At 35.7% G+C, this 26032-nt stretch overlaps 1 protein-coding gene across 1 annotated transcript in view; it reads right to left on the bottom strand.

Annotated features, from left to right (window-relative positions):
• Positions 1-26032, bottom strand: part of AGL (amylo-alpha-1,6-glucosidase and 4-alpha-glucanotransferase) — a 54751-nt gene that overhangs the window by 15526 nt on the left and 13193 nt on the right. The window contains exons 3-18 of the mRNA XM_081817100.1: positions 23165-23375; positions 22456-22622; positions 21404-21607; positions 13169-13350; positions 12892-13003; positions 9455-9581; positions 8999-9101; positions 8804-8901; positions 8003-8142; positions 6550-6737; positions 4627-4750; positions 3887-4050; positions 3000-3101; positions 2736-2891; positions 2485-2640; positions 1678-1700 (exon numbers count right to left, since the gene is read on the bottom strand). Of these exons, the coding sequence (XP_081673226.1) occupies positions 1678-1700; positions 2485-2640; positions 2736-2891; positions 3000-3101; positions 3887-4050; positions 4627-4750; positions 6550-6737; positions 8003-8142; positions 8804-8901; positions 8999-9101; positions 9455-9581; positions 12892-13003; positions 13169-13350; positions 21404-21607; positions 22456-22622; positions 23165-23375 (2257 nt within the window). The remainder of the gene's footprint in view (positions 1-1677; positions 1701-2484; positions 2641-2735; positions 2892-2999; positions 3102-3886; positions 4051-4626; positions 4751-6549; positions 6738-8002; positions 8143-8803; positions 8902-8998; positions 9102-9454; positions 9582-12891; positions 13004-13168; positions 13351-21403; positions 21608-22455; positions 22623-23164; positions 23376-26032) is intronic.

Here is a 26032-nt window from a genome sequence, read left to right as displayed (position 1 = left end):
TATATATATATATATATATATATATTTCTGCAACTTGCTTTCTATTAAACAACACTGTATTTTTTAGATTTGTTCACACTGCTACATAAGCTGCAACTTATTTGTTTCAAATGCCAAATAGTATTCCATTGTGTGAATATACCAGATATATTCTTGTGCCTGTCTTCTAATGGAACATATGAGAGTTTCTCAGAGATACACCTAGAGGCAGAATTGCTGAGTCAAAGGATATATAAAACTTGAATTTTATTATTTAAGTTATTTACAAAGCCATTAATCTGACAATAAGTAACAGTACCTTTTGATCCAGAAATTCTACTCCTTGAAATAATTACTAAGAAATTGTTCAAAAGAAAAGAATTATTCCTAGTGTATATTCACTGTTAAACATACTAAATAATATATATATATTTTAAAGATTTTATTTATTTATTTGACAGAGAGATAGAGAGAGCACAAGTAGGCAGAGCGGCAAGCGGAGGGAGAGGGAGAAGCAGGCTACCTGCGGAGCAGGGAGCCTGATGCGGGGCTCAATCCCAGGACCCTGGGATCATGACCTGAGCTGAAAGCAGACGCTTAACGACTGAGCCACCTAGGTGCCCCAAACATACTAAAGAATATTAAAGATGGAATACTAACATAATAAAATACAAAATATTTAACATAATGAAAACCACAATTTTGTGACAAAATGGAAATGTTTTAATAACGACCAATGACCAAAACAAAACCTGAGATATATTGTTCACACTGACTGCAACCATGTGAAACTGTGTATGTACATTAGCAACAATCAGACAAGATTACTGACTATACACTTGCAAGCAGTTAAAAATAACTAATGAACATTTAACCTTAAAACTATTCAAGTTGATAATCTCTAAAAACTGGAGTAATACATATTTAATAACTAGCAACCAACATAGAATATGATGATTTTTATGGGAATCTTCATCCCCTCAATTAATTGCCAGACTTGGACAGTTGCTATATGCACAGGAGAATGTTTTGCTATAATATATATAACAGTAAGGAAGGAAATAAAATACACACATCTAGAAAAAAAATCTAGCAATAATAAGGATATGATTTAGGGACGTGTTTTTATTTATTTATTTAATTTAATTTTATTTTTATTTTTTTTAAAGATTTTATTTATTTATTTGACAGAGAGAGTCACAGCGAGAGAGGGAACACAAGCAGGGGGAGAGCAGAGGGAGAAGCAGACTCCCCGTGGAGCAGGGAGCCCGACGTGGGGCTCGATCCCAGGACCCTGGGATCATGACCTGAGCTGAAGGCAAGACGCTTAACGACTGAGCCACCCAGGCGCCCCTATTTATTTATTTTAAAGATTTTATTTATTTATTTGGGAGAGAGACAGAGATAATGAAAGAGAGCATGAGCGGAGAGAAGAGGGAGAAGCAGGCTCCCCACTGAGCAGGGAGCCTGAGACAGGGCTCAATCCCAGGACCATGGGAAATTAATTTGGGGTAACTTACATTTTTTTTTAAAGATTCATTCATGAGAGACAGAGAGAGAGAGGGGCAGAGGGAGAAGCAGGCTCCCAAGGAGCAGGGAGCCCGATGCGGGACTCGATCTCAGGACCCTGAGATCATGACCTGAGCCGAGGGCAGACGCTTAACCATCTGAGCCACCCAGGTGCCCGGGGTAACTTACATTTTTACTACTTGGAACAATTCCTGTTATGGAAATATTCTCAAATATTAACATTTTTTGAGTGGTAAAGTAGTTTTATTTTCCTCTTAATTCATTCCCTATTTTCTACTTTGCATAAAACAAACATGTATTTCTTTTATACCCAGGAAATATATATGTATATTCATGTGTTTATATGTGTATACACATGTATATTTGCAGTATGTCTAAGTGTGGATTTGTGTATGTGCATGTACATACATACCCATATATAAACCAAAGTGGAAAACAGTTTAATATTTAAGGCTTTTCATAATCCCTTCTCAATTACCTTCCTAGCCTTCTGTCACTCCACTATTTCAACCAAATAGATATTTTCACTGGTCCCCAAATAGTCTTACTAACACCTATTAATATGAATTTTTTTTTTTTTACATCTTTCAAGAACTAAAGTTCCACCTCCCTTGAGAAGCCTTTTCTAAATACTCAGTAATTTCTCTCTTTTGTTAACATATAGCAATTATAGTGTCTCCACAGCTCTTCTTTGACAATTATAAAAACACATCCCAGAGTGCCTGGTTGAGTGTCTGCCTTTGGCTCAGGTCGTGATCACAGTCTTAATTTCTTTCTTTCTTCCTTTTCTTCCTTTCTTTAAAGTAAGCTCTACACCCAACATGGGGCTTGAACTCATAACTCTGAGATCAAGAGTCGCATGCTCTACCAACTGAGTCAGCCATGTGCCCCAAGTAGTGCAAAATTTCGAATTCTTTTTCTCAACTACAGCCACACTTGCACTGTGTTATAACCACAATAACATTTTTAAGTTGCATTACCAGGGATGCACATTTGAGGCACTTCCTTGCTGTAAAATGAAGTCTTAGGATTCCTGAAAGCAGTTCTAGACACAGACACAACAGACTGATGAATGCTGGGTGAATGTCTTGTTACTGCCACTATGTCTTCATCAACCTGATCCACATACACCTGGAAAAGAGAAAGAGAAAACACGTCAGCGCTCAAACTGGAAAGACTTACTTGAAATTGAACCTTAAGAAACTTACAAAAATTTAGTTTCTTGCCTGAATGAAACCCTTGGCCCCAAGTTCTTGATGAAGTTTATTGATAGCACATCTGGCTGCAATAATTCCACTTTGGAAATTAACTTCACCTGTATTTGATGGAGATGCTCCAGGATTCCACTTAGTATAAAACCGTTCTTCAGAAACCACTGAAATCTGAACAAAGTGAATGTATACATTTTAATTATAATAAGAACTTTTAGTAAAAATGCTCAAAGTCGTTGGCCATGTGGATTTAAAAAAAAAAACAACACAAAGACATACCTGATGAGGCACTAATTCATCATAGCCTTTAGTACTTCCACTAGCACAACATGCCATAGAAACAATCGTGGTACTTGGGAGAGCATCATATTCTGACCTATGCTAGAAAACAATAAAAAACCCCCAAGGTTTATTTTCTTTCAAATGCAAAGTGCCATCCTATGGCATAATGAAGTAAAAGGACAGTTACATAGTTACACACTATAAGACATTAATTGGCTTTATTTTATTATTTTTTGACATTAATTTGCTTTAAAACTAACAAAACATTCAAAAACTTTGTACCACAAACTTATAAATCTAAGATGTGATTTTGAAGTATGTGGATATTGCCACTAAATATCAGATCAAAACATTATTTATTTTTTCCTTTTTCAAGTATTTATTTATTTATTTATTAAAATATTTTATTTATTTTTTTGACAGAGAGAGAGAGAGCACAAGTCGGGGAGCAGCAGCAGAGGGAGAGGGAGAAGCAGGCTCCCGCATCGGGCTCCGGGGCTTGATCCCAGGACCCTGGGATCATGACCTGAGCCGAAGGCAGACGCTTAAGGACTGAGCCACCCAGGCGCCCCCCAAGTTTTTATTTAAATTCCAGTCAGTTAACATAGAGTGTAATATTAGTTTTGGGTGTAGAACTGAGTGATTCATCACTTACATACCACACCCAGTGCTCACCAACAAGTGCCCTCTTTAATCCCCATCCCCCATTTAGCCCATCCCCCACCCACCTCCCTCCATCAACGCTTAGTTTGTTCTCTTTAGTTGAGTCTGTTTTATTGTGTGCCTCTCTCTTTTTCCCCACTATGTTCATCTGTTATGTTTCTTAAATTCCACATATGAGTTTAGCAAAACAAGTAAATACAAGAAACAGATTAGATGCTTACCACAATAGGACACTCATTATCGTGGGTAATATCCATAAACAGGGCATGTGCAATGGCCGGCATTAACGGCCTCAAACAGGGCTGAACAAAGGATCCAACAGGTTCTCCTCCATATCTATAAACCAATCTGCCCTCTTCATGGCTATTATATGCACTCATTGCCTCTGCAAAGCATCACAGAATATTTTAACAATCTTCCTTATAATTGTTCGAGGTTAGGTTTCTTATCAAGACTAAATTTCCAAAAAAAGACCACAAAAATATTATCAAAAATAAAACTGCTTTAAACATTTAAACAAATGTCTATTAGTTTAAGTGACACAAAGTCTTCTCTATAATTGGCCAGAGAAATGGCTCATGTAGGTAAAAGGGAACATATGTTGTTTATTAGGATGTTGGTTATATAAGATCTATGGAAAAAAATCTAAGACTATATCATCTATCCAAGTAAGAGATGAAAACCAGATTTGTATATTTTCATAAACAAAAAAATGCTTTGTTCATGAGTCATCAATTCATCCTACTGGTCTTTCAATTTAAAATGAGATATTTTACCCCAAAGTGGAAATTTTTCCTGATAAAAACAGACTGAGTTAGAGAAAAGTTTGTGTAGAGTACTTAAAAGAACATTAGCTATGTTGAAAATTATTAAACTTTGTATATAATGCTATTAAATGCCTTTTAATCTACTTAAATAAAAACTAAAGTTTTAGATGGGAAATACACTTCAGCAAGCCTACCTCTTATTAGGGAACTAATGCCCAGTCTAGTAACAAAGATATTGTCCAGGTCTTCACTTCCTGTGAACAGTTCAGCTACTACATACAAATTGGGTTGCAGCTTCCTAGCAGCATCCAACATGTACTGCAAAAAGCACAGTCACAAATGTAACACAAAGAGAAAAGCAAGTGGGGGGAAGGAAAGGAGACAAGACTAGGCATGGATTTGACATAGGAAAATGTCATAGAACAAGACAAAATGGAAATCCAAGAAGAATTTCCAAATAAATTTAATTGTGCATATGTAAGAAAACATAAAACACACCAATACATAGGAAACGAGAATTTATAAAGAGATTAAAACAGTTAAAAAGGAAGATTAGATTTTGCAAAGATAAAAAGACAGAAAGAGGAAAAAAAGGAAGAAGAAAAATGTTAGTGTCACATTAAAAAATGTAAACCATAACACTGTGATTCTGCTAGGCTTTCACCCTGTTTTATGTGGGTTTGTTTTTAAAACCTCTAACCAGACTAATAATTTGCAGGTTTTGACTAGGCCATTATTGGTAAATTCCCTGCTGGTGAATCATTTAGCTATTGCAAAGATTAGGTCTGACTAACTATACTAAAGCCAGCTTTTCCTACAAATGGCAATCAATTCCTTTTTTTTTTTTTTTAAAGATTTTATTTATTTATTTGAGAGAGAGAATGAGAGACAGCACAAGAGGGAAGAGGGTCAGAGGGAGAAGCAGACCCCCTGCTGAGCAGAGAGCCTGATGCGGGACTCGATCCCGGGACTCCAGGATCATGACCTGAGCCGAAGGCAGTCGCTTAACCAACTGAGCCACCCAGGCGCCCGTGGCAATCAATTCTTAATCAGAAATCAAATTGGTTCTGATTTTTTTAACATAATGTTTGCACAAAGGTTAATAAAAGAATTGAAATTCTATCAGCTAACAAGTAGGGTCCTAGAAGATTTTGTAACTTAAAATCAAGCAAATTGAGTTTTAATTTTCTGTTTTGCCAAAATGTTATAATAATCTTACAATTATATATATATTTTGCTGTTGCTAAGAGTACAATAAGGAAAAACCTCTGCTAGTTTTTGGAGCTAAAAAATGTTCTACCACCTTAACTAATGTTCACTAAATTCTTCCATATCAAGTCAATTTTTCATCATAGGACTTGAAACATATTCATTATAATACTGCCTTAATATAACAAATAGATATTTTCCAGGTAAGTTTACATTCCCAAAGAACACTAAGTTGTCACTAGGAAGCTATCAAAGATCTTATAAATAGGATGAAAATTGTGTTTACAAAGTGGTGTTAGAAGATAACGCTATAAATTTTGGCACTGCCCCAGTTTCTGTAAAAAGCCCAAAGAGGGATAAACCGCCTTTATGTTTACACTTACATTTTTATAAAAATCAATAAAAATGGAATCAATGAGGCTAAAATAAGCTTCAATATACTGTAATGTTAGTGCTTAAATAATATCATATGTAACAAGCGACTTCAGTGTCTATTATATTAAAACCAACCAACCAGAAAATAACAAGACTAAGATAGATATTTGCATATTATTAAAATATTAACATTAACCCTTTAAAAGTTAGTAAGAAAATATTAGTAATATTTTAATAATATGCATGGCAATATGGTTATGTATATATTATCAGAGACAATATGATCTACTTCCCTAAACTGAAATAAAAATATTAACTCGTTAAACATTTTATAGCCCAGTATTCCATAACAACCGCATCAAAAAGATTTTGTTAGAATTGAGAAGTTATGCCGAAGTGTTAAATACTACCACCAAATCAATGCTGGTGTCTAACTAGCAAGAGGAAACACATACTTGCATATTTTATTTAAGGAAAGCAAGGAAAGAATACTACATTTCTTTGCTTAATGTAGATGAATTGTTTTTCTGTACCTCGGCTACATGAAGAGGTGTTGAGTGGCAGTTATCAAGACGCACTCCCTGGAAATAAGTTGCAGCTATTTCAGTGTATTTTTTCATGTGTGCCCAGAGAAAAGGACAGTCTTCTGGTTTATTCCCATAGCGTAATTTAACGCTGTCTCCCCAGCAAATAAGTTCTCTCCTTAGATAAACTTCTGAGCCTGTTAAGAAAGGAGCTTGCTTTCAATGGTTCAAGAAATAACATGAAAACATTTACTTCAAGGAAACGTTGTTTTTAAATCACATTGACTATTTCTACCACAAACCATATATTGGTTAAAATTATGTCTAAAATGGTATGGGTATCTAAATCTATAAAGCTTAAAAAATTAATATTAATTTATATCTCATATTTATTTTGCTAAAATTCAACCTAGAGTCTCTCCTAAAAATGTGTACTTAGCGTAAAAAAAATCAAGTTCCTTCTTTTAAAGGAAATCAGTTATAGTAATATCACAGGCCCTTTGAAGACAGCGTTCTACCAAAAACATTTCTTCTTTAAAGATTTATTTATTTATTTATTTGAGAGAGAGAGAGAGATAGAGAGCATGAGCAGGAGAGGCAGAGGGAGAGGGAGAAAGAGAATCTCAAGCAGACTCCCTGCTGAGTGTGGAGCCTGATGTGGGGCTCAATCCCACAACCATGAGATTGTGACCCAAGTCAAAAATCAAGAGTTGGATACCTAACCAACTGAGCCACCGAGATGCCCCTCTGTCTAAAACATTTAAAGCTGTGTTTCCACCTTGTTACTCATTTTGGCACTAGTTACATTAAATCTACAGCATATAGTAGAATGCCTTTTTTCATTTAGAATGACTAGAAAGGAAAAGGCAGAGATACTTAAACCCAAAGTACATTCTTTAAAAAAAAAAAAAAGGAGATTTTTGAATTAAATTTAAAGTCATTCAAAAAGACTTCTAAATGTTGAAAAACATATTGATGGGTCCCCAGCAAAATTCTTTCTGGCAAAGAAATAGCTGTAGAAAAATAAAATGCTAGGAGTGAGGGGGAACCTAAAATTAGTTTCTAGTGTAACTGCTATTCAAATACCTTAATACCCCTCTGGCTAATGAATGAAAATATCTCTTATGGCAATATAATTATAATAGCAGTGGTTTTAAATGTATTTTAAAATGCAACAGATTAAATTTTTAACCATAAAAAATCTTATTCAGAACCATAATACAAAATAGATAAAAGCCATTCTAGTTGAACATACAAGGACTAGGAGGGGAAAGGAAAAGATGAATCCCATCCTTTTTGTCCAACCCTTCTCTTCTCTCTTGAACTGAATGCACCTCTGTGATAAAATAGTTTAAGAACTATTAGCTTAGTGGGGAAAAAAGTCAATGAAACAGTTTAAATTTTGAGCTTGCTGTAAACTTTTCTTTCCCTATCCACAGAAAAGTTAACAAAAATGATGTACCAGGTTCAGCAAAGTTTCGAAGGGGATCATCTCCCATTACCCATCCATTATGCGCCATCAGAAAACAAGCTTTATTTGGGTTATGAATCATAGATTCTTCTGCGGAGAGGGTCATTTCTTCAAATGGGAACGTAAAATATCTATGGAGATGAAATTAAATATTAAATCCATATAGAGAGATTCTTTGGAGAGAATTTAAATTAGTACTATTAAAATTAAACCTCCTCCCTCATAAAGAGAATAAAGATTAGTTTTACACTACAGGAAATAAACTTTGTTATAGGTCGAAAATCTCCAGAAGACTTTCTGAGTAAATCTACTAAGATTTGAGAAATGGAAAGTCAGCATTATAGCATTATCTGATTAACATTTTAAATAATAAATTTACAAATCTCATAAAATTACTAAGAAAATCACTGAAGTATTGATGTTACTTTGCAAAAAGCTTTTACTACACTTCAGCTGCCTAATCTGTGCTGCACATTACCTACAAGATGAGGAGCTAAATGCTGGCTCAATTTGATTAACTTTGGAATTTACTAGTAAGTATGTAGTCCTCCAGAAACATTAATGTAATCATTGTAAATTGATTCATATTGATGATAGCTTCTTTAAGGACTGGCCTAACAAAATTAATTAATATTAACCCTAGTTACCAAATCAAAACTTCTATTTCAATTAAAAAATGTACTGAAGTCACATATTGAAGGAAAACACTCAGATTAATTCAAAAAGTTAAATGCAATTTTCAATTTTTAACCTTTAATGAGAAGAAATGAGAAGAAAACAGAAATGGAATACCTGGTAACTAAAGGATGTTTTCTAGTGACAGGTCCTAATTTAGGGCCGTGGCCAGCCAGACGTTCATAAGACACATTTCCCAAAAGGCAATTAACTGCCTGGAACACATTAAATTATATATATATTAAATTATATATGTCAGTGAAAGCAACAACATTAAGACTCAAAGAAAAACAGTTCAAAAGCAGGTGAAACCTGTTCCTGATGATAGTTCATGAGTTGATGCTTCTCTGAATTTAACTCCTCAATTCTCTTACGGAACCAATTACAGCATTCATCAATTGCAGCTGGGCCCTTGCTAGAGCAAAGAGAACAATACACACTGAATATTTAATGGTTTTAAAATTCTGTATTTAAAAATTTTCTAACAAGGGTCATAGAAACTTTATTTATTTATTTATTTGAAACTTTAAACATATTCATCAGGATCTTAATTAATGGCTGAAGACGTTTTTCAACTGTAAAAAATTTTATATACACATATAGGACCATGGTCCACCACACAGAAAAAAGAGGAAAACATCATTCATTTGAACTAGTAGAATTATGGTGAATTACTTTATTTGATTTTCTTTTCAGGATTTTAATACTAGCCATAAAGGTTTGTAAGTGATATTATCCTTTATTTCATAGGAAAAATACATAACATACTCATGTGGTATGAAAGTTGCTAGTGCAATGTTCATATCTACAGTACAGCCAAGCCTTCTGTATTCAGGATCCTGAATAATCTTAAGGTGTTCCTTTGGATCAGGCTTGGTTGTTATTTTCCTATTTTCTGAAAGAAAGAAAGATGATATCTTAAGTGCAAATATCCACAAGGAGATTATAACTGTTACTGATAACCAAATTTTTAGTTTACAATTTTTTCACAGAAAAATAAATGTTTTTTTACAAGCATCCTTCCTACCTGCCTCCCATCTTCCTGCACACCACCTAACACACACACACACACACACACACAGAAAGAGAGGGAGAGACAGACTGGAAAGAAGAAGAACATTATAGAATAAAAACACAGGGATTCTTATCAGTTCAACCGCTGCCCCACTTCTCTGCCTTAGTTAGCATTCTCTTACTACAATTTTTAGGGCATTAAGATGTTGGTGGTACAATTTTCCTTCTAGGTGTTACCAAATACACTAATATTAGGAGTACTTTTTCTTCAAACATCGCTTTCTATTCAAAAGTAAGTTTTGTTTTTTTTTTTTAAAGATTTTATTTATTTATTTGAGAGAGAGAGAATGAGAGACAGAGAGCATGAGAGGGAGGAGGGTCAGAGGGAGAAGCAGACTCCCCGCCAAGCAGGGAGCCTGACGTGGGACTCGATCCCGGGACTCCAGGATCATGACCTGAGCCGAAGGCAGTCGCTTAACCAACTGAGCCACCCAGGCGCCCTTCAAAAGTAAGTCTTATTAACAAATTGACTTTCTTTGCATTCTCTGAAACACAAAAGCTTGTTTTTATATTTTCCTTTTTACCAAGAAGTATATTCCTTATATAATAATAAAAAATGAAAAAGTAAATAAATGTTTTGTGGAAAGAATTTTCATCCCTTTTCTGGAACTCATTCCTAATAAATTAGGTGTTGTGCAGACTGCCTCCACTGGGCTTGATTTTATTAATTTTTTATTTATTACTCTTTTTTAAATTTAAAATCAATTAATTGACATATAGTGTATTATTAGTTTCACAGGTAGAGTTTAGAGATTCATCAGTTGCATATAACGTCCAGTGCTTATTACATCAAGTACGCTCCTTAATTGGGCTTGCTTTTATATTAACTAATTAATATCTGGCTTATTCTAAAGAGACCTTGGAGTGGCTTATAAAAGCACAAACAAAATAAGATAAAATATAAACAGATTCTTAAAATTTAGTTTCTGAGGTTCATTTGGAAGAGTAAATATATTAAACCGCCAAGGGGGCATCTGAGTTGCTCAGTGGGTTATGTGTGTCTGCCTTTAGCACAGGTCATGATCCCAGGGTCCTGGGACTGAGCCCTGCATTGGGCTCCCTGCTCTGTAGGGAGTCTGCTTCTCCCTCTCCTTCTGCTCCTCCACCTGCTCATTCTCTCTCTCAAATAAATAAAATCGTAAAAAAAAAAAAAAGAAGAAAAAAAACCTGCCAGGAAGTGTTTGAAAAAAAAGAAAAGCTTATACAATTAGTGTAAATGATAAAACAGTCTTTAGTATTGATAGAATGAATAAAAGATTACTGGAATAGTATACATAACAAATCCACATACATTTAGTATATGACTACACTATGACGTCTTAATGGTGTACAACAAATCAGTATAAAAGGATGGATTATCAACTCAATACCATTTTTTGATTAAAAATAAATACTTTATATAACACACAAAAATAAATCCTAGGTGTATTGAACATTTATTTATTTATTTATTTTTAAAGATTTATTTATTTGAGAGAGAGAGAGAGTGTGTGTGTGATGTAGGGAGGGGCAGACGGAAAGGGAGAGAGAGAATCCCAAGCAGACTCCCTGCTGAGCGTGGAGCCTGATATGGGGCTCGATCCCATGACCCTGAGATTATGAACTGACCCAAAATCAAGAGTCAGATGCTTAACTGACTGAGCTATGTGCCCCTTGAACATTTGTAAAATGTAAAAAATAAATAAGATTATTAGAAGAAAACAGATTTTTTTTTAAGAAAACAATGTTGATGGAAGGTTTTTTCTAAGCATGATGTGAAATTGGAAGCCATAAAAACTGACAAATTTGACTACACTGAAAAAAAAAATACCATAATCAAGGGTTAAGAGATTAATAGCATACTAGGAGGACATATTTGAGGCCAGTATAATAAGGAATCAGCAATATTAATAAGTCAATGTGAAAAAGTCAAACAGCCCAATAGAAAAAATAGGGAAAGAACATTAATAGACAATTAATGGAAGATCTATAAATGGCAAAGTAACATGTGAATAGGTACTACACTAATGAGCAAAGAACTAGCAATTAAAATAAGGAATGTTTTGCCTGATTGACAAACATTATAAGGATTAATGGTATCTAATACTAGTGAGGGTTTAGTTAATGATAATGTAAACTGGTACAACTTGTGTTGAAAAGCAACTGGACATATGTATTGTAAATTTATCATTAAATTTGTATACTCTTTGACCCAGAAATTCTATGTCTAACAATTTATCCTGCAGATTTACTCACATAAGTAGAGATAACACATACAAGGATATATTTTCTATAATATTGCTTATAAGGATATAAGTTCTACAAAAGTAAGGGCTTGCTATGTTCACCACTGAATCCCCATGCCTGGAAGAGTGCCTAGTACATACTAAGTGGCTCAAAAGATACGTATTGAATGAATGATGAAAAAACTGGAAATAATCTATCAAAAGACTGCCTCGGTAATAGAGCATGTGACTCTTGATCTTGGGGTTGTGAGTTTGAGTCCCACCCTGGGTATAGAGATTACTTAAAAATAAAATCTTAAAAAAAAAGGTTAAGGGCACCTGGGTGGCTCAGTCAGTTGAACGTCCGTCCGACTCTTGATTTCTGCTCGAGTCATGATCTCTGGGTCGTGGGATCAAGCCCTGCATTGGGCTCTGCATTCAACAGGGAGTCTGCTTGAGATTCTCTCTCTCTCCCTCTCCCTTTCCCTGTGCTTCTCCCCCCACCCCGATGCTCTCCCCGTCTCTCTTAAAATAAATAAATAAATCTTAAAAAAAAATAAAAACAGGGTATTGCTATCTAGAGGTTAAAAGCTACCTTTGGCAGCTGCAGTAATCTGCTCTACCTACCTCTCATTCATGCACTTAACAAACACATATTGAGCTCTACTATATTCTGAGTATTGTGCTAAGGAACCAATAGTAAGAAACAGTCCCCAAGGGAAATAATTATGTTATGTATTATTATGACATGCCCTTTAGATATCTCTGCTAATTCTCAGATAGCTTCTAGGACCACAGTTTATAGTAACACAAATATATAATAATAACAGATTTAATAATGTCTTAACCAGAGAAAAGGGTTATCCCTTTAAGGGTAATAATAAACTTCTTAAAATTGCTAGGAACGTTTTAATGTATATCGTTTACCTTGTGTAAGAAGTCCTCTAAATTGCTCAACTGCTTTGTAAACGTCTACTTGGAAAAATTCCCAGAGTTGAATCTTTGGAAAAATATCCTCCCAAATTATTTTTCGAATGCACTGAAAAATTTCAATAGTTAAAAAAAATATATTTAAAATCTTTTCACTAAATATTATTTATCAAATTAAAGATAGACTCTAAATAATTTTCAACCATACATTTACTTTGTACTTTAGAAATTTTGTTTTTCTGTTTTAGTGTGGTACTCGTCTATACATACTGACATTCATTTGATGATCATTTTCAATCAAAGCAGGTACTCCTTTTTCTTTATATTTCCCTTCTGCAACGTCACAGGATAAATGCCACAGTGCTCTGTCTAAGACCCAGGCAGGTTTTAAGTGTGGAGAATTTACAAGGTTATATGCACTTTCTGGATGTTCCTGGATCCATCTACTATTAGCAGCTTAAATAAAAAGGAAACATAAAGAAATATCTTGTAATTAAAGTGAAGTTAGTATCTATGTTAAGTTTAAAGATGAAACAAAGTATCAACATCCACCACTCATTTTCTTATATATTAGACATCAATACTTAAATATTATATTATAATTATATTACATAAACTATATATTATATATTCATGTTACATTTTATATTAAATATTTGATATTAATTTAAAATATTTATCATAATTTATGCTACTGTAATGTGAAAAACATTTCTTGGTTGTGGTGTCCTGTCATCCACTTCACCATACATTTTTCTTTTCTGTTGTAGGAATTTTTAATTGTAAGATGCAACACTGACTTATTAACACCCCTGTAATGACATGTTTACTATTGTGAGAGTTAAGAAGGGCCTTGTCCTTAGTCCATTTTGACAGTCAACTACAGTTTGGAACATTCCTTCTAAGCCTGAAAAACATCTTTCCTGCAAGCCAGACAGGGCTTCTGCCCAATCTTCAGAACTCAGAATGTCATATACACCTTTTTTCCTGCATAATCATTTCTTCCTATATTTTTGCGGGGAGAAGGGGTAGGGAGGTGAGTTTCCTTCCTCTGGATCTTTAAATATGATTGTATCTCCCTAAGGCTACCAATACAAACAAATACACATCCTACTCAAACACAGTTATTTCTCTGACTTCTGTAGTCTATTAGTATCAAGACCAAATGTCTAGAAAATCCAACCTGAATCTGCTTCCACCTTCTCCCCACAGTCTTGTTCCTTTTCCCACTGCAATCTGCTGCTGCATCCAGCACTCCACTGACGTTACCCTAAGCCTCCTAATCATGAGATTTAGTGCTACTTTCTCAACTTCATCCATTCAACCTCTGTAACATTTGCCATTACTGATTATTCCTTCACTGATTTATAAAATACTTCTTTGATTTACAAAAGGTATCTTTATTTTGGTGGTTTTTTTATTTTTCCTTCTCTCTTTTGGTCCTTCTCATTTCTGCTAAACCTTTGAGGGAGGTTTGCTACATTTTAGTCCTTCTCTTTCTTTGAACATGTCCTTCCTCATCTCACCCACTCTTCTTAGTACTCACATCTCAAACCAGTCCCAGCTCCAGCCAAGGCCCAGGCACATCTACCCAAGTATTTGATGGGTAGCACTGCCTGAGGACAGCATGTTAACTCAAAATCCATTCATATGTTTACATCACTCAGAATGTGATCTGTCGGGGCACCTGGGTGGCTCAGTTGGTTGGGCGACTGCCTTCGGCTCAGGTCATGATCCTGGAGTCCCAGGATCGAGTCCCGCATTGGGCTCCCTGCTCAGTGGGGAGTCTGCTTCTCCCTCTCCCGCTCCCCCCTCTTGTGCTCTCTCACTCTCAAATAAATAAATAAAATCTTTAAAAAAAAAAAAAAAAAAAAAGAATGTGATCTGTCCCAGGCACTATTCTGGGAGATGGATATTCTGCAGCAAAAGTGAGCAAGGCTCCTGTCCTCATGGAGCTTTTTCATTCTAGAGAGGTGGGTTTGTTTGTTTGTTTTATTTTATTGTGCTTAGACAATTCTGATGGAAGAAAACTCAGTTCTCTCACAGGCAACCTCTTTGTATAGCTAATCTTGAATGGTTAATAAGATACATTGTTTTAGTAAGACTGATAAAAGTGAGGCTGAGAAATTGCTAAAAGAAACATAGTCAAAGGACAAGGGTGTAGCTTACATCTTACTATCCATTTGTATCAGTAAATTCGAATCAGAATCAGAGGAGTTCTGCCAGGTATTCCAAGTATTTACAACATTAAAGAATATTTGTTTTAATTTTTAAGTAAACAAATAAAAGCTATACATATTCTGTTTCATCTTTAAGATAGAGTAATGCCCCTGAATTCATACTGAGGAGGCTGAGTGGTCAATATACATGAAACAAAAAGTAGTAACAACTGTTGAATACCTACCATATACCAGTTAAATATCCTAATTTATTAATCCTCATGTCCTACCACATTGTGTAGGACATGCTATTGTGTTTCTTTAACAGATAAGGAACTGAGGCACAGAGAGATAAGTAACTCAGACAAAGTCATACAGGCAGGAATGAATTTGGGCAAGTTTCTTCAGAACTTGCAATCTTAACCAAATGAGTGTGTTCATGCCTCATTCACTCAGCTGAGCACCATTACAATCCTTACAGAGTTTAAAAATCATTATTATTTTAGTTTCAGTAATTTATTTAGTAAATAACGTAATATATAATTTATTTATTTATATCTATAATGAACACTTGGATGAAGACAGGATACATAAGAAACAGAGATGTTGTAATAACAGTTAAATTAATAATTCTCCAAATCCAAATCAAGCTGGGTTTTCCCTAGATTCATCATCATAGTTATTAGAATTCAAGATGTAAGAGAAAAATGTAATGATAATTATATCCAGTTTGGATTTTCATTTATTAAGAATACTAAGGCTACCCTAATTTTTTAAATGGTAAAATCCTGAAACTTCGTTGCTTATTTTATTTTTTTGAAATAATCAAGTGTAGGGCGCCTGGGTGGCTCAGATGGTTAAGCATCTGCCTTCGGCTCAGGTCATGATCCCGGGGTCCTGGGATTGAGTCTCCCTCTGCCTCTCTCTCTCTCTCTCTCTGTCTCTCATGAATAAATAAATAAAATCTTTAGAAAAAAAAAAGAAATAATCAAGTGTAAAATGAAGGAATTCTAAACATTAGCTAATAAAGTATTTTTTTCTAATTCTACATGAATGAGAAGTCAAACCAAACTACATCTTAATATATATGGATTTCTAAAGTGGTGCAGTGAGGAACTTAGCAGACATTCTCCCCAGCAAAACTGCAATTTAAATAGCAAAAATTACAAAATATAATCATTTAAAGTCTCTGGAAATTGTCCTAAGGGCATTCAACACATGGACAAACATTTATTCAAGAAAATCTACTAACTCTCGTCAAGAATAGCAAGTGTCTGTGGCATTTGAACTACAATCTGCTCCCTTAACCCTCCCAACCAGCTATGTGTTAATGGAAGCTCTATGCCAGGTAGGCATGGCCAACATGGAGCCTCCCTCTTCCCACCACTCCCAGTCTGGGGTTACAGTTTCATGCTGGGAGAGGCAGGCTGCCTAGGTTTCTCACTCCCTCCAGCCCCATTTTGTAGAAGCTCTATTCCAAGCAGGCAGGCAAAGAAAATCTCGGCTCCTTTCCTCCACCTAGTCACCACCCCACCTTGTAGGGTGGACATCCCTTGTAGGGAGGCCAAGAATACTGGGACTCCAATTGCCCCTGAGAGCTGGAGCTTACTTGTAGGGTGAAGATTCCACGTGGGAAGGGCAAATGAGAAGACCAGGGATTGCCACCTCCTGCCTTGAGTGCCCCCAGAATGAGATGGTACTTGGAGAAAAGTGGTCTCATCCCCAGCTCTGGAGCAGTGGCACAGGTGTTCTGCTCAGGGAGAAAGGCCATGAGGATAAAGGGCTCTGCTGGAAAGGACTGAATTTATTTGGAACAGTGAGTGAAGAATTCCACGTGTAAAGGTGTCATTGAAAATAATGAAGACCTTGGTGGGGAGCAGTTAAGAGAATGCTGCTAGCTCCATTGTGTAAGGAAAACATCAGAGCAAACAAACAGAAGCTTAACAGAACCAGGGAAAGAGAAAGCAGAGGACAGCCTTCCTGGGGCTGCACCCACTCAGAAGCAATTCTAATAGGACATGGGAAAGACTTGAAAACATTCCTCATATCTCATACAGACCCATCAACATAGGATAACTCACTGGCAAAGGGACTTAAACACAACCTCTACCCAAACATGGAGTGAACACTAACCTACTCTAACCCAGGGTGAATCCTAGGAAGCCAGGCTTAAAAATAAAATCACATTCGGGTGCCTGGGTGGCTCAGTTGGTTAGGCGACTGCCTTTGGCTCAGGTCATGGTCCTGGAGTCCCGGGATCGAGTCCCGCATCGGGCTCCCTGCTCGGCGGGGAGTCTGCTTTGCCCTCTGACCCTATCCCCTCTCATGTGTTCTCTCTCAAAATAAATAAATAAAATCTTTAAAAAAAAAAAAATAAATAAATAAAATCACATTCACCTCTGGCAGTCTGGGAGACCATATATATGCCCAAAGCTGTGTTGTCTCCAGAGCAACCAGACAGAGAACCTCCAAGCTGCCAGTCCTTGATAAATTTTTATCCATCCTTTTACTGTCAACCTGTTTGTATCTTTGAATCTAAAGTGTAGATTTATGCCTGCAGACAGCATATAGTTGGATCTTGTTTTTTCAATTAACTCTGACAGCCTCTGCCTTTCAAGATATAGACACACCTTGGAAATATTGTGGATTTGGATCCAGACCATTGCAATAAAATGAAAATTGCAACAAAGCAAGTCAAACAAATTTTTTTGGTTTCCTAGTGTATAAAAAAGTTATGTTTATACTATTTTATAGTCTATTAAGTATGCAATAGATTATATCTAAAAAAGCAATGTACATACCTTAAATAAAAAATACTTTAATGCTAAAAAATGCTATTATCTGAGCTCTCACCAAGTCATAATCACAAATCACTGACCACCATAACAAATATAATGATGAAAAAGTCTGAATTACAAAAAGTTGGTAAAAATTACCAAAATGTGACACAGAGACTTGAGGTGAGCAAATGCGTTGGAAAAATGGCATCATTAGACTTGTTCGATGCAGGTTGCCACAAACCTTCAATTTGTAATTAAAAAAAAAAAGCAAGCAAACAGTAACTGAGAAGTGCAATAAAACGAAGCATAATTAAACAAGGTATGCATTACTTTAAAAATTCCCTAGATCTTTGGCTTACAAATTTTTTACTATGCTGAGTGTGGCTATCTTTGTTATGTTATTTAAAGTACACTGAGCTTTAGGATGTGTAGATTAATTTTTTTTTTAATCAAATTTTAAAGGTTGGGAAGTTTTCAGCCATTACTTCTTCAAGTGTTTTCTCTGTTCTTTTCTTTCCTCTCCTTCAGGTATTTCCATGATGCATGTTGGTGTGGTTCAAGATGTCCCACCTTTCACTGGAACTCTGTTCATTTTTATCTTCTTTCTTCTGATCTTCAAAATGTATAATCTCTGTTCACTGGTCCTTTATTCTGTCAACTCAGATATAGTGCTGAATACCTCTAGTGAATTTTTAATTTTGGTTATTTACTTTTCAACTCCAGAATTCCCATTTGGTTACTTTTAAAATTTTCCATTTACTGATACTCTCTATTTGATGAGATATCATCATCATATCCTCCCCTTTACTGCTTATAACCTGGTGTCTTTTAATTCTTTAAATATATTTATAATAGTTGCTTTGAAGTCTATGTTGGCTAAGCATGACATCTAGGACTTTTTAAAGGCATTTCTGTCGCCTGCTTTTTTCTTGTGTATGGGTCACCCTTGCTGTTTCTTTGCATTTCTCAATTTTTTGTTACAAATTGGGCAATTTAGATAACGTATTGTAGCAACTCTGGATATTGAGCCCATTCCTTCCAGGTTTTGTTAGCTGGCTGTCTGTAACTTGGCTAGACTATTTCAGTGAAGTCTATTTCCCCTACAGTGTGCAGCCACTGATGTTGCCACTCAGAGGGGCAGCCGTGGCCACGGGCAGTCAGTCTGGGATGACAGTGGTTTTTAGCAGGGTTCTCTTAACTGTCTCCTTCCCTGAACTTTGTTAAACTGCTTGCCTCTGCTGGAATCACACTTAGCTGTTACTCTTTTGTGCTACTATTTTTTGATAATAGGCTGGAGCATAAATTACTCCACAATCTGATCCAATTAAATTTGGACTCCTTGGCAGGGATAATCTCTGATGCCAGTCTCCGAGACTTGTCTGACCCCAGGAGGACTGTTCTTAGCTGTCTCTTTCCCTCGTTTTCTCAGTTAAACTACTAGCTAGCCTATGATTTCATGTGTTGCTCATGGTGATACCAGCCTCCTCTTGTTTATCACCAAAGTCTCCATTGTTTCCAACAGCGTCCCATGCTATGTACCAAATAAAGTCAATTTCATTCTTACTCTGTTCTGACTGCACATCTCCTCCTCTGCACAGAACACCTGTGTCACTGCTCCACAGCTGGTGACAGGAGCTGTAACCTCTGGGTTTTTTGGCTTACCTCTCCAGGTATGGAACCTCCACCCCACAAGCAAGCTGGGGCAAGGGCAACTGGGGCCCAGTATTCTTGCCCTGCCATGCATGGGGTAAAGCTTTTCCTCTATGAGTGGGGTTGGATGAAGGAAGGGAGCCCAAGACCTCTCAGCTGTTCTTGCCCAGAACAGAGTTTCTGCAACAGAGTGCTGGAGTTGGGAGAGGCATGAAAAATGTTGGAAGCCTTACCATTTCAACTGTAGCCCCATACTGGGAGCTGAGGAGAAAAGGAGCCTTGTGTTCCCAGCTTCACCTGCCAGGAGTAGACCTACCATCATTCTGAGCTGGGGCAGGGAGAAGAAGGTCCTGGTTCAAATGTCACAGACTATCACTGCTCTTACTGAGAGTTAGTAGATTTCCTTATATGCTTCTCCATATGCTGAATCCCCTTAGAACAATTTCCAAAGAGTTTAAACAGTTTTTTAAAAAATAATTTTTACCAGTTGTTTTGCTGGGTAGAGGGTCTGTGAAGCCCTCACACTGCCAATCTGGAAGTTGACTCCCCCTGGATGGTAACTTTATAATAAAAACCTGTTTCACAGAAAGAACATTATGATTTGTAACACTTTCCAATTTAAGGCTGAAGCAAAGTTTACTTTTTTATATTGCTTAGAATCTCTCAAATGCCTCAGAAATATAGTCTCTGATAGAGACTGCTACTGTACCCCAATTTTTTTCTCCCTTTGTTCCTTTAGTAACAGAATTCCCAAGGTTCAGTTGTACATACGGCTGACAGGCTATACTGCAAGACTCCTTTACAGCTAGGTGTGACAAGAGAAAAAAATCCTATCTGATAAAATGTGACAATACACACACACACACACACACACCAGATCATGCCCTTAAAAAGCATGACTTCCCTTCCTCATTTCCACTGGTAGAAGGTGATACTGAGAACTGGAGTGGCCATATTTGATTAAGAGTTGGAAGCAAAGTGTTGGAGTTAGAGCAGCATGAGCAAGAACCTCATTCTCTATTACCACTGAGCTACTATAGTAGTCTGGGGATGTGTATCTCATCTTTTATAAGAAATACAGTTTCAGTCTTATATCACTACGTTTTTGTCTCATTGTTACAGCTGCCTATCCCATATCCTAACTCATATAATGTCATTATGTAGTTTGATAAATTTGATGGGAATGATATTATAGATGTTAAAGTAATTATCAATAATGTCAAAATTTCAAGTGAAGAATACTGAGTTCTTAGATATTAGGAAGTTTTCACTGTGGCTTACAGAGAAGATAATATTTGCAAGGCACCCTGGGTTAAACTGAAAGCTGATCATGGCCAGGGGCTTCTCCAGGCCCAGCTGTTCTGACAGGTGATTGGAACAATCATCTCCCTGAGGATCACGATCAGTTGGGAAGTTCTGATACATTTAATAGAATTGTATATTGGTGAAGAATCTTGGGATCCAAATGGGTTAACTTTAATAAGCCCTTCTAGTATGTAAGGGGTATAATTTTTAGATTTAACTTCTAAGAGTTTACCAATAACTTTCTGTTTAAATAACATTCAGTTTTTTCAAATATATACTATAGTACCAGAGCTGTTGCTATATGGGATTCACATGTTGGTCTGCAAAGTATTAATACTGCAAGCTGAAATATGTGCTTATATGTCTCTTCTATGATCACTCTCTTGTTTTTATAATCATCACACTGAAAATACTTACAAGCTGATTTTACCTTCAACTAACACTGTTTCTTTGAAAGGAAAAAAGTGGTACTATATAAAGTGATTTTTAACTTGAAAGACACCTATGCATCATTTGTGTTTTCAAAATTTATGTTATATAAAACAGCAAGAAATAAAATAATCAGAATATAATATTTTCATCAAAAATAATGGAAGTAGTTAATAAAGCTCATACCAGTATGGTTGTAGACAACATCAGTAATACAAAGAATATTCCATTCCTTTTTCAATTTTTCCACTAGCTGTCCAACATCATTCCAGGTATACTTTTTATTAGGTCTTGAAAAGTCAGGATTTAATTCTAACTGGTCGGCAAGGGAGTAGCACGATCTAGATAGTCCAAGAGTTTGTAATGGGGTAAAATGAATCATGTTGTAACCTGCAACACAAGAAAATAAACAAAGACCAATGTAAGAAAAAAAAACAAACTAAAACTAAGCAAAATACAAGTTTAAACTTCTTTAAGTAATTCTAAATAGCAAGGCAACCATGCAACTAGAAAAGGAGTCAAAGACTAGCTGTACCCCAAGTGACTTCAAGCAAGTCTACTTAAATCTTTCAGAATATCAGTGTCCTCATATATAAGACAGATATAATGAGATAATGCATTTGAAAAAATCATTGTACACAGTGCCTAGTTATTATTAGGGGTTCAATTTATATTTGTTGGATATAAATTATATATATATACTTATGTATATCCACAAGTATATCAGCATGTCTTGCTCTTACTTTTAATGCTCCATTATACTTGTGTTCTGTTTCAATTATGTCAGTAAACTTATCTCTTTCTTCATATTATATTCAACTTGAAAGTAGAAAATTAATATTATCCATTGCATATACCTTTTGTATATAGGGCAGCACACACCTTCCATATGGAAGACAGTTACTCAATGTTGAATTAAAGTTATATACAATAATAATACATTTTCCAAAACATTTTAATAGTTTGCTACTAATTTTTATATGTCAAAGTAAAAGTCTTAGAGATAATAATGATCTCGTTTTATTATTGGAGTTCCTTAATTTACTGAGTTGAACCATATAATTTGCTATTTTTATAGACTAAAAATGGTTAAGTCTTAACAACTTTATATGATTCTATTTATATTACTAAATATACTAAGAAACAAAATTAAAAGGAGAATCAAAGCTTTTGAAATCTGTATCACAGAGGATAATTACATTTATTTTAAAAAAGAAAAGAAAGATAGCTGACATTACCTGATTCTTTTGCAACCCTAAGTCTGCTTTCCCATTCATCAAAGGGTCCCATACATTTGGCTAAAAATGTCTGGAGAGTAACACAGTCCAAGGGTAACACGTGATTATCAGCACCAACATGTAAAATAGGATCCACAACTATGTAACCCCCACCACTTTTCTCATTTCTAAGGAAAAAACAAAACAAAAACTTCTCAGTTAATGATAGGAAAAAAAAAAAATCCTCATTTGATAGTCGGACTCTTTAATGGGAAGTGAATTGTCCCATTTAAAAATATATTTCTAAGCACATAAAATCATTTACAAAGTTGCAATGAAATTCAATGGAAAAGCCTCATTTTATCCTTTTCTAATCTCTACATAATAACATAATACATGTAACATCTAATAATGTTGCTTTAAGGAAAAATAAGTGTACTAAAATCTGTCAGTAATAACATGGGCACTCAAGCAAATAGCATCTTATAATGAAGTTATATGAAAAGACTAGAATATTCAAACATTTACTTAAAAAAAATACTTTGAACCTGCAACGAGTCTTACAGTTACTTCCTAGGAACAAAAGAACCATATTATATTTGCATCTCAAAGAATCCTGTAAAAATTGCACTGCCATGGTTTATATAATAACTTTTTACAAGCTATATAATTTAACTGGATAGAATAAATTAACTCCCCCCACCCACCACATATAGAACACCTGACTTACCCTTGAAGGAAGTAATACTGAAATGATCCAGCTTGCTGAAGATTAAGTTTACAGTATTTATCAGAATCATCTTCTCTTTCTGTTGGATTTTCCCATTCCAGGGAACGGAATTTTTCTCGATTAAATGCTTCTCCAGGAAATGGGTAATTTGTATACACAGTAACTGCTTTTCCCTGTAAAGTGGGGCCTAATCGGAACTGTAGTTCGAACCCTAAATAAAAAGCACATTTCAATAAACTCATTGTAGGAACTTAAATTACCACATTAAAAAATAGATGTTTTATTTAAAGTATTACATAAACTACGGTTTCTCAACTATGTTTAAAATAACTCCTAGGGATGCCTGTGTGGCTCAGTCAGTTAAGTGTCTGCCTTCGGCTCAGGTCATGATCCTGGGGTTCTGGGATTGAGTTCCGAATCGGGCTCTCTGCTTCTCCCTCTGCCTGCTGCACTCTCTCTCTCTGACAAATAAATAAAACTTAAATAAAATGAAATAACTCCTAATAAATAATGCTGGTTTTGGAACTACTTTGCGTTCTAATTTAGCTGAATTTTATATTTTAACAAACACTTAACATCATAGAACTGCCTGCTCTGTCCTGTCTCTCTCCTCTCCTCCTGGAAACTGATTCCTATTTGCATGGCTATTTTGGAATATGCAAATTCTTTTTTTTTTCTTTAATAATATGTCTTCAAGTTGGTTTTTTTTTTTGATTTTATTTATTTATTTGCGAGAGAGACAATGAGAGACAGAGAGTATGAGAGGGAGGAGGGTCAGAGGGAGAAGCAGACTCCCCGCCGAGCAGGGAGCCCGATGCAGGACTCGATCCCGGGACTCCAGGATCATGACCTGAGCCGAAGGCAGTCGCCTAACCAACTGAGCCACCCAGGTGCCCCTATGTCTTCAAGTTTATTGAGAGTACTTTTAGAAACTAGGATAGCACTAAAGCAAAAAAACAAAATGAAATTTTACTGAACTTGAAATCTTTCTTTCTCTTTAATTTTAATTCCAGTATAACTAATATATAGTGTTATATTATTTCCAGGTGTACAATACAGTGTTCAATAATTCTATACATTACTCAATGTTCATCATGATACGTGTACTCTTAATCCCCTTCACCTATTTCACCCATCCCCCAACCCTCCTCCCCTCTGGTAACTTATGTTTGTTCTCTACAGTTAAAGTCTGTTTTTTGGTTTATCTTTTTTTCTTTGTTTTGTTTCATAAATGCCACATATGAGTGAAATCATATGGTATTTGTCTTTCTCTGACTTATTTAATTTAGGATTTATTCTCTATATCCACCCACGTTGTAAACGGCAAAATTTTGTTCTTTTTTATGGTTAATACCACATCTTCCTTATCAATTCATCTATTGATGGACACTTCAGCTGCTTCCATAATTTGGCTATTGTAAATAATGCTGCAATGAACATACGAGTGTATATATCTTTTCAAATTAGTGTTTTGATATTCTTTGGGTAAATACGCAGTAGAGGAATTACTGGATCATATGGTAGTTCTATTTCTAATTTTTTGAGGACTCTCCATACTGTCTTCCGCAGTGGCTACACTAGTTTACATTCCCACCAACAGTACACATGGGTTCCTTTTTCTCCAAGATGTGCAAGTTCTTATATTACCCCATTTCCCATGATCCCTCAACACTTTCCGAACCCCCAGCCCCCACCTCTGAATTGACTGCCCAGAGGTGGGCATCTAAGTACTTAGAGATCTTTGCTAGTATTTTTCAAACAGCAACAGAAAAAGTGAGTTTCTCTGTGGTGTCAGAGTATGTGATAGTATGTAAAACTTGGGAGGTATTGGAGTAACTATCTCACCATAGAAAGAAAGCCAGTCTTCCTGAGAGAAGACAACCTCTTGAAAGGCAGTTTTCAGATTTCTAACAGAAGCTCCAGAGGCATTTGAGCCCCTGATGTATGTTCTTGATGTCTGCTCAAATCCAGCGGTATGGTAATAGTTAACAAGTGGCTGTGTGAGGCTGGGGTTGGGGGTTGGGAGTGCTGAGCCCTGACTGAGCGGTGTTTGCTGACTTTCTGGGGGAAACAATCTTACTGTGTTCAACCTTAAGCTACCAACGTGATCTCACTGAACATGGAACTGGGAAGAGATATGCACAGTCTGCTCTTGTGAGTCAACACAAGTGATTCCAGCAAACTAATGCTTCTATCCCTATTTCTCATGGTTTAGTATTTAATATTTAAGCCTTTCTCGGAATTCTGAGGGCCAAAACATTCCCACTTTTACCAAAGTTAGGCTATTTCTACTAAAATATATCCGAGACTTCTACAATGTGTTACAAGTATTTTGCCATGAAAAAAAAAATCAACACATTATAGTTATACTTTTACAGTGAAATAAAATTGTCGTTGGTTCACGGCAGATTTTAAATCCTGATTATAATTATTAGAATGTGAAAATTCTGACTATAGTAAAGTCTGTTAGAACTATAAGGCATGTAAGAGTATACTTACCATGATGAGCACTGAGTAACACATAGAATTGCTGAATCACTATATGTATACCTGAGACTAATATAAGACTGTATGTTAACTACACTGGAATTAAAATAAAAAACGTTAAAAAAGAAGTAATAAAAAAAGAAATATAAGGCTTATAAATTTTAATCATGAATGTAACATTTTTTTTTTTTTAAAGATTTTATTTATTTATTTGAGAGAGAGAGACTGAGAGAGAGAGCACATGAGAGGGGGGAGGGTCGGGAGGGTCAGAGGGAGAAGCAGACTCCCTGCCAAGCAGGGAGCCCGATGCGGGACTCAATCCAGGGACTCCAGGATCATGACCTGAGCCGAAGGCAGTCGCTTAACCAACTGAGCCACCCA

This window comes from Leptonychotes weddellii, chromosome 4 (genome assembly GCF_054177405.1).
Source record: "Leptonychotes weddellii isolate Sample4059 chromosome 4, ASM5417740v2, whole genome shotgun sequence".
Classification (NCBI taxonomy): Eukaryota; Metazoa; Chordata; class Mammalia; order Carnivora; family Phocidae; genus Leptonychotes; species Leptonychotes weddellii.
The sequence above is the reverse complement of the archived record's forward strand: the minus strand, read 5'-3'. Positions and strand labels throughout refer to the sequence as shown.